At 37.2% G+C, this 12,781-nt stretch overlaps 2 protein-coding genes across 3 annotated transcripts in view; both read left to right on the top strand.

The window, feature by feature from the left end:
* The window catches only part of TRIM13 (tripartite motif containing 13), a 14,425-nt gene extending 9,321 nt beyond the window's left edge, over positions 1–5,104 (top strand). For both annotated transcript variants that reach the window (XM_023731530.1, XM_004376567.3), the window contains one exon: positions 3,865–5,104. In XM_023731530.1, coding sequence (XP_023587298.1) covers positions 3,871–5,097 — 1,227 coding nt within the window. In that variant the 5' untranslated portion in view covers positions 3,865–3,870 and the 3' untranslated portion in view covers positions 5,098–5,104. The remainder of the gene's footprint in view (positions 1–3,864) is intronic.
* A 142-nt stretch (positions 5,105–5,246) lies between these two features.
* On the top strand, positions 5,247–12,642 carry KCNRG (potassium channel regulator). The gene is given in 6 exon segments (XM_023731531.1): positions 5,247–6,592; positions 6,594–6,786; positions 6,788–6,986; positions 6,989–7,030; positions 7,033–7,131; positions 10,665–12,642. Coding segments are annotated over 6 exon segments (816 nt in total). The 5' UTR covers positions 5,247–6,566; the 3' UTR covers positions 10,922–12,642.
* Positions 12,643–12,781: the final 139 nt, after the last annotated feature.

The following is a 12,781-nucleotide window of genomic DNA, read 5'->3' as shown; positions in this document are numbered from 1 at the left end:
TTTTTGTCATTGTTGTAAATATATCACACAACTTTTGCCAGTTCAACTTTTTATAGGTATACAATTTATTGACAGCAATTACAATAATTGGCTGTGCATTCCTACACTTAATACGAATTTTCCATGACAGTAAACTGAGATTCCGTACTCCATAGCAATAATCACCCCCTTCCCCCTCTGTCCCCCCCACCCCATAACCACAAATTGACCTGGTCTCTATAAATTGGCCTGTTGTGAGGTCATACAGTATTTGTCCTTTTGTGATTGACTTATTTCACTCAGTATAGTATCTTTAAGTTTCATTCATACTGTAGCATGCCATGTATCAAGACTTCATTCTTCGTACTGTCTGAGTAGTATTCCATTGTATGTATGTACCACGTTTTGTTTATCCATTCATCTGTTGATGGACATTTAGGTTGTTTCCACTTTCTGGCTATTGTGAATAGTGCTGCAGTGAACATTGGTGTACAGGTCTCTGTTTGGGTCTCTGCTTTAAAAGTATTTTGGTTATATACGTAGGAGCAGAATGTGCTGATTTTTTGGAAGTAGCTCATTAGGCCTTTCTTCTGAGGCACCTCTGGGTGGACTTAAACCTCCAACATTTCAGTTACCAGTCGGACACTTTACCACTTGTGCCACCTAGGGTTCTGTATATATCCCTGAGTAAACTGAATGAGGAAATATTTAGCACTGTTAAGTTTTAAAACTTTAGGGGATGAATGCCATACATTTTAAAATAAATTTGCATTGAGAAATGGTATTCTCTAGATTAGGTCAAGAATCTCGAAGTTTTTGGTCTCAGGACCCCATTGTCATCATTAGGTGCTGTCGAGTCGGTTCCAGCTCATAGAGATCCTATGTACAACAGAACTAAACACTGCCCAGTCCTTCGCCATCTTCACAATTGTTATGTTTGAGCCCACTGTTGCAGCCACTGTGTTAGTCCATCTCTTTGAGGGTCTTCCTCTTTTCACTGACCCTCTACTTTACCAAGCATGATGTCCTTCTCCAGGGACTGGTCCTTCCTGATAACATGTCCAAAGTATGTGAGACGAAGTCTTGCCATCTTTGCTTCTAAGGAGCATTCTGGCTGTATTTCTTCCAAGATAGATTTGTTTGTTCTTCTGGCAGGCAGTCCATGGTATATTCAGTATTCCTCGTCAGCACCGTAATTCAAATCATCAGTTCTTCTTTGGTGTTCTTTATTCATTGTCCAGCTTCCTCATGCCTATGAGGACATTGAAAATACCATGGCTTGGGTGGGGCGTACCTTAGTCCACAAGGTGACATCTTTTGCTTTTTAACACTTTCAAGAGGTCTTTTGCAGCAGACTTGCCCAGTGCAATATGTCATTTGATTTCTTGACTGCTGCATTAATGGGCGTTGATTGTGGATCCAAGTAAAATGAAATCCTTGACAACTTCAGTCTTTTCTCCATTTATTATGTTGTTGCTTACTGGGCCAGTTGTGAGATTTTTTTGTTTTCTTTATGGTAAAGTGTAATCCATACCCCATAACACTTAAAAATAAAGGATTCCAAGAGCTTTTTCTTACGTGGATTCTGTCTATAGATATTTACCATATTAGAAATTAAAACTGAGAAATTAAAAAAATCATTAAAAATATTAATAAACCCAGTACATACTAACATAAATAATTTCTGAAACCAAAAAAAAAAAAAATCCTATTGCTGTTGAGTTGATTCTGACTCATAGCGGCCCTATAGGGCAGAGTAAAACTGCCCCATAGAGTTCCCAAGGAGCACCTGGTAGATTCGAATTGCTAACCTTTTGGTTACCAGCCATAGCTTTTAACCACTTCACCAGCAGGGTTTCCCTAATTTATGAAAAGTAAGTATATTTTCCACAACAAACAAAAAAAGTGAGTGGCATTGCTTTACATATTTTCAGATCTCTTAAGTGAGGGTCAGCTTAATAGAAGACAGCTTCAGTCTTACCTGCTTCTGCATTCAGCTTATTGTAATAAAATATTGTGGTTGAAATATACAGTGAAACCGGTGAGAGCCAGAACTCAATGGGACTGCCTTGTTTTTCTGGGTCTTGCAAGTTTTCCACCTTTCATAGGGTATAGTCTTTTTACCATTTTTCTATCGCTTGTTTTAATGGAAAATATTTGAGTTTTCCTTCTCTGACAGGTTTCCTCTTTACGCAGGTTCTGGCTTTCGTAGGTTTTACTGTATAAAGAAAATCTAGGCTTACATAAACATGACATTAGTAAAGCGTGGAATATTGTTAGCCTTCTCAGACAATTACAGATCTTCTTTGATACTCTCCCAAAACTGAAACAAAACAAATTTGTGGTCTCTTAAAGGTTAGTTAACAATATGGAATCTGAAATCATAATGTTGAGCGTTTTGGTATTTTTTGGATTTTGAATGGATTTTTTACCCATGTACAATTTATAACATTATGCATTGGTGATTTGAAAAAATATTGGTTAACTGGGTTATGCAGATCTCCAAATGAGGTGTTTCATTATACAGTATCCCCCAAGAAAACACATTTGTTAATGTCACCACCTATCTCATCAGAAAAGGCTTTAATTAATGGGAAACTGTTGTCAAGCTTACAGTGGCAAATACAAGTTTTCCAAAATTCTAATTAAAAAAAAGCAAACGAAGGCAATTTTTATCATTGGCAAAAAATAACATCAGTTGTTTTTCTGGCTGTGATGGTCTCATTTTGTTCATTTTTGAGAAACTATCTCCAGGATTCCTAAGTCTGAATAGTCATAGTTTCTCATTTTTTCTTTAAAGTAAAAATAGTGTTCCACGAAAAAAGTGGCTGTTTCATCTTGCAGCTTAGTCATATAAATTTTTTTTTTCTCCAGACAATATCTGCTAGTATGCAACATAAATGCTTTAAGTTTATTACATAAAATATTAAAAAGATGTACTTAAAGGTTGAGATTTAATATTAATTTTTACTGTATTGCCTCACGCCTGTCGCATTAGGAGTGTGTGGGGGAAGAATACAATGACCACTAGTCTAGTTTGGTGCTGTTTACTGCCTCATTTGATTCCTGCTAAGGCTCCAGAAGTTGTTTACCCACCATTGCTTTTGTGTCATCACTGCAGAAGTCACCATGGTGCAAAAGCCAATAACATCATATTATTATTATGAAAGTAGTTTTGACCTCATGGATGTCCCGAAAGAGTCTTAGGGTACCTAGGTTTCTGCAGATAACATTATGAGAATGGATGCTCTAGATAGTGCAAGATGGCTTTGATAACTTTTCTGGAGTTTAAAGAAAAAAAAATTTTAATTCTCTAGGGAAGAGTAAGCTGCAACTCTCTCATCTTGTATTTTTACTTGTGATTTTAGTAATTGTAATCTAGCCTTTGAAATAGAAGAATATGCCAATTCCTGAGTACATGCTTGAATTTATATTTCTATGCTTCTTTCTTTTAAATAGCATACCATTTTATATTTGTGGGCTCAGAGTAAAGACCTCATTCTATTCAGACACTGAGTAGCTTTGTTTCTGATAGCTAGTAGTCAGCTTTCTGTTATAAAACAATCAGTTGGGTCCTGCTGGCTCAACTTGCTGTTGTCCTAGTCCTAACCCTGTCTCAGCCAAAGACTGTTGTTGGTAAGTCCACACAAAGGCCTTGTGTGTGGGGTGCCCTACTAATAAGGAGTGTGTTCTAGTCCCAGTGGATTGAATCTGCTTGGTTTGTGTTCCCTTCCTAAATTTTTCACTTACTTCCTTTGTTTGGCTGGCTATTTTGTGAAAGTCAGATCATTTTTAATGCCTACAAAGATAGCTTCTTCTAGTTATTATGTAGGTCCTAGTAGAGGGAGTTACTGGAGTAAAATAAACTTTCTTTTTCTGTGGTAGGATGTGATGGAGCTGCTTGAAGAAGATCTCACGTGCCCAATTTGTTGCAGTCTGTTTGATGATCCTCGAGTTTTGCCCTGCTCGCACAACTTCTGCAAAAAATGTTTAGAAGGGCTCTTAGAGGGGAATGTGCGGAATTCCTTGTGGAGACCATCTCCGTTCAAGTGTCCCACCTGCCGTAAGGAAACATCGGCTACTGGAGTCAATAGCCTGCAGGTCAATTACTCCCTGAAGGGTATTGTGGAAAAGTATAACAAAATCAAGATCTCTCCCAAAATGCCAGTGTGCAAGGGACACTTGGGGCAGCCTCTCAACATTTTCTGCCTGACTGATATGCAGCTAATCTGTGGGATCTGTGCTACTCGTGGTGACCATACCAAGCATGTCTTCTGTTCTATCGAAGATGCGTATGCTCAGGAAAGGAATGCCTTTGAGTCTCTCTTCCAGAGCTTTGAAACCTGGCATCGGGGAGATGCTCTTTCTCGCTTGGATACCTTGGAAACTAGCAAGAGGAAATCCCTACAGCTACTGACTAAAGATTCAGATAAAGTGAAGGAGTTTTTTGAGAAATTACAACACACATTGGATCAAAAGAAGAATGAAATCTTGTCTGACTTTGAGACCATGAAACTTGCAGTTATGCAGGCCTATGACCCAGAGATCAACAAACTCAACACCATCTTGCAGGAGCAAAGAATGGCCTTTAACATTGCTGAGGCTTTCAAAGACGTGTCAGAACCCATTATATTTCTGCAACAGATGCAGGAGTTCAGGGAGAAAATCAAAGTAATCAAGGAAACTCCTTTACCTCCCTCTAATTTGCCAACAAACCCTTTAATGAAGAACTTCGATACCAGTCAGTGGGAAGAGATAAAACTAGTAGATGTGGACAAACTTTCTTTGCCTCAAGACACTGGCACATTCATTAGCAAGATTCCCTGGAGCTTTTATCAGTTATTTGTAGTACTCCTTCTGCTTGGTCTTCTCATTGCCTTTGGTCCTGCCTTATCGCTGGAATGGTCTTTATTTGATAAATTTGCAGCTTGGAAAGAACATCTTTCAAACTTCAGTTCCTGCTATCTAACTAAATCAGCTCATTTTTTAGAACAATCAGTTTTTTACTGGGAACAAGTGACAGATGGGATTTTCATTTTCAGTGAAAAATTCAAGAATTATACTTTGATGGTACTGAACAATGTGGCAGAATTTGTGTGCAAATATAAACTATTATAAAATCTGTTTCAAGTAAATAGTTCTCTGTCCTTTTGTTAGAAATTCGTTAGAGAACATAGTAGGTAGTTCAGGTTTGGTAATGATTCTAGTCAGAGACTGCCTTCAAAAGTATACTTTTCAAAAATAATGCCCTATATATGTTGTTCAAGTTAGTGTAAAGATAAAAGTGAAATCAATAGTACAGTCCTGAACCTCCTTCCTTTTTTAAAGAGTACTTTTGAAATAAGTACCTTTCCCCCAATATGGTTTGTGTTTAAGTTTTAATAAAATCGGGAGGTGAAAGAGAACACGTGATGGTGTGTTGATGAGGTGGTCTAATAGTGATCATCAAGCAGGCAATAAAGACTAGTAAAGCAGTTTTTTATGGTTAACATTCTTTAAAAAAGAAAAGACAATTTGAAGATACAGATGGATTTCTTTTTTTTTAAACAGAGGGTTGATCCCATTATTGCCAAAATGTGAATCTAACATAAACAAAGTAGTATTTTCTTGTGACAAATTTACATTTTATAGGAGGGATAGAGATTTCAGCCTGCCTTTTTCCCCTTAGTAATTGTGAATTTATCACCAAAGGAATAAACAGAAGTGTTAGGTGGACTGTGCAAGCAAAGGCAAAAAGGTCTAACATGCAAAGAGCAGAAAATGGGAAAGCCACCTTTCTGCTGACAGCGAAGTGTTGTGTTGCTGAAACAATGTACAACTAAACCCATACACTTGCTTAAGAATTTTTTTAAGAGTAGTAAGACTAATCTGACAATAGATGAAGCAGCTATTACACTAAGTAATCGGCTAAACACTAATGCTGTCCTATCTGCTCCCATGAGATAAAGATACCCTATCTACCACAAAATAAAAATACTTAATTTTCTCACCTTAGAATTCAGAAGAGAACAAAGAAGCAGCATTATCTTAGAATTGCTCTCTAGTCTGCCTTAGTTCTTTTATGGAACGAGACAGTCCTTTGAAAGTCCATTATGTGGAACAGAATTTCAGAGAATAGATTATCTGACACTTTGTAAATCTATGGGTTTGCTTACCTGATATGAGGATTCATAGCAGAAAAGAGGTCTGGGGCGAGGGGCTGCTTTTCTGCTCCCAGTATTTTTTATTTTGGTAGATTTATCATTTTCATGATTTTTTTTTAATGGAGTAAAAAAAAGGGATCTATTTGACCTCTGTTTTCAGATATACTGGCAGTTTTCCTTACACTACTATTCATTTTCTCATCTGTTTCTCCTTTTCATGTTGTGTACTACAAGTTCCCAAGCAACTCAACGTTTGCAAACACAGCTATGGATATACTATTTGCTTTACAAGTTACCTGGAAATCCAGGTCTCTGTTTTTTTGTTACTCTTCCCCTCCCCTCTGTTTCTTAATCACATATAACTAACAACATTTATGGTTATGGGTTGATTTACAAGTTCCTAAGTCTGTGGCTGATGGTTTGTAGCCTCTAAGCAAGGGAAGAATGAGTAGTCAGGAACTGGTCGCTGTGAAGTGGGAGGGAACATACAACAAGGTCTTCTACTATAAAGCAGTTCCCTGCTTCTCGATTAGCATGAATGTTAGTAGGCAGAGACCAAGAATTCAGGATGGTTGGTGGCCAGATACTTGTGGACAGAGATGGTGTTTTATTTAGTTTTATTTTAGATTTTTTGAGAACTCACCAGCTTTTATTACCTACTGAATTTTTCAGACTATCTTAGGCTTCAGAGAGAGGCTGTTTTCTATGAACTTGATTCTCTGGTTGATCTCTTAAAGCAAGAACTTCTGCTACAGCCAAAACTTGGTGCTCTTGGAGGCGCACTTCTTATGCTGAGAAACACTCAGGCTTTTTTTAGAGTATTTGGCTCTTGCAGCAAAACAATTGAGATGCTAACTGAGAAGATTCAGTGTTTATAGAGCAACCTTCAGCACCTACCTGGAGTACTAATTCCCTCAGATGACCTTACTTCCACTGCCTCCACAAAGACCTTATCAGGACCTGGTTTTCCAGTGTGGCTCTGACAGCACAACTGATAAACTGGAATCAAGCATTTTATACTTTGAAGCATCTCTTTTCTGTAACCAGTTCCTTGTGTTTCCCCTCAAAATGGAAAGTTCCTCATGCTTGAAACTTCTTGGAAAAATAAATGACAACTTAAAACAATGTTTTGGGGTAACCAGTGGATTTGGGTTATAAATAGAATGACTAAATAATTATTGTCCAAACCGGGGCATTTTTCACAGTGAAAGGGAGTACTGTTACGTAGGACAGCCAGGAATAAACTGTCCCCAGAAAACAAGTTGTATGTAGCAGGAAATAATTTTATAGATTATTGTTCCATTGCTAATGAATTTGGCTTAGGAATGAAACACCCCCCCACCTTTTTTTCCCCCAAGAGATTCTCTCGGTGTCTGGCATACAGTGAAGGCTCAATCGTTTCGCCTCTGATTTTCTTTCATGGTATGTATATTTATTCTTTCAGTCCTTATGATTTCACTCTTGATTTTTTTCATCACCTCTTTTAAACATCCTTAAGGGCAGATATATCCCATGGCAAATTTGGTATCCTATTATAACCTTAACAGGAGCCCTGGTAAGCACTTGTCTGCTAACCAAAAGGTCAGCAGTTTGAACCCACCGGCCACTCCACAGAAGAAAGATGTGACAGTCTAATTTCAATAAGATTACAGCTTTGGAAACCCTATAGGGCAGTTATACTCTGTCCTATACGGTTGCTAGGAATTGGAATCGACTCGATGGCAGTGACTATTTATTACATCCTCGGCACTCTTCGACAACTCAGAATAATTGGCATAGGCTCACCTTGAGTCGGCACTGAATTGATGGCAACAGGTTTGCTTTTTGTCAGTATGTTAAGGATTGTTGCTCCTGAGTTATTCAATCCCCCCGACCCTCGTTCTGCTGTGATGGACACATTTTTCTTCCCTTAAAAATGTCTTAATGCTGTCCTACCATTATTTTACTAACTGAAAGCTGGCTTCCATTTTTAGGAGAAAGAAAAAAACCTGCATGCATTCTTTACTGATAGCATTTAAAATAAAGTACACTATTATTTTGGTGAAGGTAGACGTGTTGGGATACTTTCTAAACATCAGCAATAACCATCAGGAAGGATATCAGTGTGCCTCTCTCACAACACACCCCTTAGTCCTGCTTACCTACTGGAGAACCCTGGGCAGCATAACCCAGCATGACAATTGTTTTTACACTTTAAAATTTCCTGTCCTTCCAAACAAAAAGGTTGAAATGTCATTCTGGGAAAAGAGAGCCTGTCAGACAGACTGATTATAAAGAAAACCAAAGACTCCCATCTTTCATTGGTGGGGGACTAACACAAGCAAAATGACTAGTTTTTTTTTGCTTTCTTAAAAATATGTTGGGTGATAAGATCTTCTGAGGCTCGTTTTTCAAAAAGTTGAAATCTAAGGAAAAATGATGTCAGTGATTTTAAGAAGAAACATGCTACGTAAAAAGATGTCCTGGCAACTTTGAATGTTCTTTAAAAACTATGCCTTTAGAGGAAGTAATTGTAATCTTGAAAAACAAGATTCCTGTGTATATAGCATGGTGCAAAGTGGTTTCCCTTTTGTTTGTTGTAAAGTGTTTTTTAGAAATGGTGCAAGTTTTTTTTCCATCTTAATGTGAGAATGGCATTATATTTAAACTTCCAAAACAGATAATTTCAAAACCAGAAGCTGTAACTGCCTAGCTAGCATTCATTTTTATATGTTGCTCACTTCCTGGTCTGAATCTGTTTAGATGTTTTTGGAAGGTAGAAAGTGGAGGAGTAAGTCTGAATGGCTCCTAACAGTCTGGTGTATCATCCAGCTATTCAGTATATTCCACCAATATGATTTAACACTCTAAGTTGTCTGGTTAACCCAGGTGGTTACTCAGTTATTATCTCTCAAGTTCACAGTACTAGAAGTACCTGGCATGCATCTTGCAGATGGCCATTCATGTGACCCCATATTATGAAGCTCAATTATGACCACAAGATTTTAGAGTCTCAGGTAGCATTTAATCATTCCATCTGACTTCTCCTTTTTAAATTGGTTCAAATGGAAAAGTGTAGTTACCTTGTAGATTTTTAAAATAGTTTTTGATTATCTATTTCCCACCGGTTTCTTCTATGCTTTTCTTGTGCCTTGAAATCTTGTGATTCTCAATCTGGCCTTATAGGGAATCAAGTACTTTGTTCTCAGTGATTTCTTGCAAGTGCATACCACTTTGTTACTACCTATTATACACTGTATCTTAATTCTTTTGTGAGATATTCTGGTAACATTTTTTCTCTTTGACAAATGTGCTTAGGCTATACAATCAAGATCTGGGGCTTGGGGGTAAATGGAATGATTTACTAATGTAAATGTTAATGCTGTATCAAACATAATAACTTTTTCTAAGATGTGCTTGGTAGATAATTCTTACTATTGTTTTCTTTGCCTAGAGTGAGTTTCTAAATGTGAGCTACAATAATCACTCTATTTCAATCATGATACTTTAAAGGCGGCTCGGGATGTCCCTAAGGGGACTTTTTACCCTATAAAACTACAGATAGTTTAGGTTGCTGCCTGGAACTAATTTCAGTTAGTCTTCACATTTCATAAACAAATGGTGGGAGCATTCAGCTATGTAAGGAAGGGTATATAACTGTAAAAACAAAACAAAACAAAAAAACACCAAACCTGTTGCTGATGAGTCAATTCCGACTCATAGCGATCCTATTAGACAGAGTAGAACTGCCCCATAGGGTTTCCAAGCAGTGGCTGGTGGAATCGAACTGCCGACCTTTTGGTTAGCAGCTGTAGCTCTTAACCACTGCGCCACCAGAGCTCCAGTGTGTTCTGTTGACATTATTAAAGTCAACGATATATAGCAATCTGAAAAGTTCACATATGTTTTTCTTGAATGATGTGTATTGGTTCTGTGGAGTTTCCTGGAAAACAGATTTTGCCATTTTGACTTCAAAGGTCTAAAACCCCCATGTTTTGCTCTTCAACGATGGATAGTTATTGACTAAAAACTGATAAGATCTTTCTGACATTTTCATATCTGCAAAATTTCACTCTCCAAAAAATGGATTTGATAGGAGTAAGTTACAAGAGAAAATCTATAATGTCAGGTGCTAATAATTGGTAACACTGGATCTGGTAAAAACTGTAAATGTATGAAATCTATGTTATAAAAGTTACAATGAAAATAATCCTTGTTTAAAACAACAGTAAATTGGAAACAAAAATTGGAAATAAATTGTGCTATATAAAAAATTTAGCCAGTTTAATTGTTTGATCAAGAAAATAATTTCACAATGAAAATTCATCAGTGTTAGTTATATTCCTAAATATGGAATTAAAATGACTTTGGAGATCAACAGGTTTTCAGTACCCTGAAATTACAGATTTGGATTTGTAAATAAAGTCTAAAAAAAAAACAAAAACAAACCTGATTGAAAATAGTATGATGCCTGTGTTTGAGGTTATAAATCAAATTTATGTATGTACTTTTAGTAGTCACTAAAGGGATGTTTTATAATTAATTTTTTTGTGTGTGTGTGTCCTAGGTATGTTTCTATAAAACCTGATAACCAAAAATTGGCCAATGGAACTAATGTCCTTGGCCTACTGATTGATACTTTACTAAAGGAAGGCTTCCGTCTTGTCAGCACTAGAACTGTATCCTCTAAAGACAAAACTGAACGCTATAGCTTTGAAAGGATAAAAAGGCCTCAAGCCGTCGCCGTGAGCAAAACACTGAAACCAGAGACCACCATCATGCCAGAGCACACTCAGAAGAAGTTGTCTATTCTCTTTTAGAGTTATTAATGTTTTTCTTGTTTGGAAACTCCATGTTTGGGGCATGTATGTTAGTCAAATCTATACTCAGTCTAATTTTTCAGCCTCATCTCCTATCATGCATCTGTATGCAACCACCCCCCAACAGTGCCTAGCTACACTGAACTGCTTGATGTTCCCTAAGCAATACTATGTACTTGGTGCTTTGGCACATGTTCCTTCTACCTTCAATGCTTCTTTGCCTTTCTCTTCTACATGAAGACAGCTTTTAAGAATGGGTTTTGGAATTAGACTGCTTGGTTTCTAATCCCAGCTGTGTGATTTCGGCAAGTCATTTAACTTCTTTGAGCCTCAACTTCTTCATCTATCAAATGAAGATAATAAAGGTATCTCCCTCATAGGAAGGTACTAATTCGATGTTAGTGATAATGATGAAGATGGATGGTTCACTTTTAATTGCACCTCTTTTGTGAGGCCTTCCTCCTTCCCCAAGCCTATTACTCAACCCTTTCTTCTGTATAGACTTACATGCAATCATACAAACCAATTTTTCTCATTTGAATATGAGCTCCTTGATGCACTCAACAGTTTTTAACACTACTCTGTGTAAAAGCACTGTGCTAAACACTTGGTGAAAGCAATAATACCTTTGCTGCCCTGGTAGCACAGTGTTTCAGTGGTCAGCTGCTAACCTAAAGGTTTTGGCGATTCGAACCCACCCACTGACTCCACGGGAGAAAGACCTAGCAATCCATTCCTATGAAGATTATAGCCTAGAAAACCCTATGGGACAGTTCTTTTGCATGGGGTCACTATGAGTCGAGGGAGAGCACCTAACAACAATGTGTAAAAGCACTATACTAAACACTCAGTGAAAGCAGTAATCCCTTTGTTACTAATCAGCACCTATATCTGGTGAAAAGCTTTGGAATAACCTCTACCAACGTTTAAAATACACGTATACTTTGACTCGGTGGTTCCTCTTCTAGGTGTATGTGTCATTTAAACACTTGGATAAATACATACAAAAGGAACCACTAAGGTAAAGTACACCATGTACTTTGCACATAGCATGGTTAAAAACTGCTGAAGGAAGCAATTGAGCACTGTTTTTAAAAGTACAATTCATTCATTCAAAAACACTTTTTAAACATCGGTTGGACATTATACTAAGTTTCAGGATTAAAAAATGACTAAAGACAAACATCCTTATTCTGGAGTTTATATTCAAGTGAGAAAACGCATCATCATAACAAAAGATTAGAAATAAACTCAAAAGTTCATCAACAGCAAACTGGTAAATTATGGTTCATACAATAAAATATGATGCAGCCTTTGACAAGGATTGTCAAAATGTTATTGTGGGAAAAAAAGCAAGGTGCAGAACAATGTGTAACATTTGTAGAAAAAGATATATGTACTTTCTCATATATGCATAGAGTTTTCAGCAAAGATACAGGTCACCTGTGGAGAGGGAACCTGGTGAGTAGGGTTTAGGTACAAGAGGAAGATTTACTTTTCTCCAGACCATGTGGATGTATCATCTACTTTAAGGGGAGGAAGAAAAAAAAGCAACAGCCATACCTGAAAGATTTTCTGTGCGTATGTGTGTTAGAATGGGAGGGGCATGACACAGTTTATCTATCATCCCTCATACCAACACAAATTTTACTCTACCATGATTCCTGTAAAACCCCCGCACTTAGTAAAGAAGTTGCATTCCAGAAATTTCTAGTACTTACAGATTTGTGTACTAGGTTGAGGGGTAGAAAGACTTTTTTTTTTTTTTTTTAATTGTACTTCAGGTGAAGGCTTACAGAACAAATAGTTTCTCATGAAACAGTAGTACACATATTGTTTTATGACATTGGTTAACAACCC

Source organism: Trichechus manatus, unplaced genomic scaffold, assembly GCF_000243295.1.
Source record: "Trichechus manatus latirostris isolate Lorelei unplaced genomic scaffold, TriManLat1.0 scaffold00044, whole genome shotgun sequence".
In the NCBI taxonomy this organism is placed as follows: domain Eukaryota; kingdom Metazoa; phylum Chordata; class Mammalia; order Sirenia; family Trichechidae; genus Trichechus; species Trichechus manatus.
The sequence above is the reverse complement of the archived record's forward strand: the minus strand, read 5'-3'. Positions and strand labels throughout refer to the sequence as shown.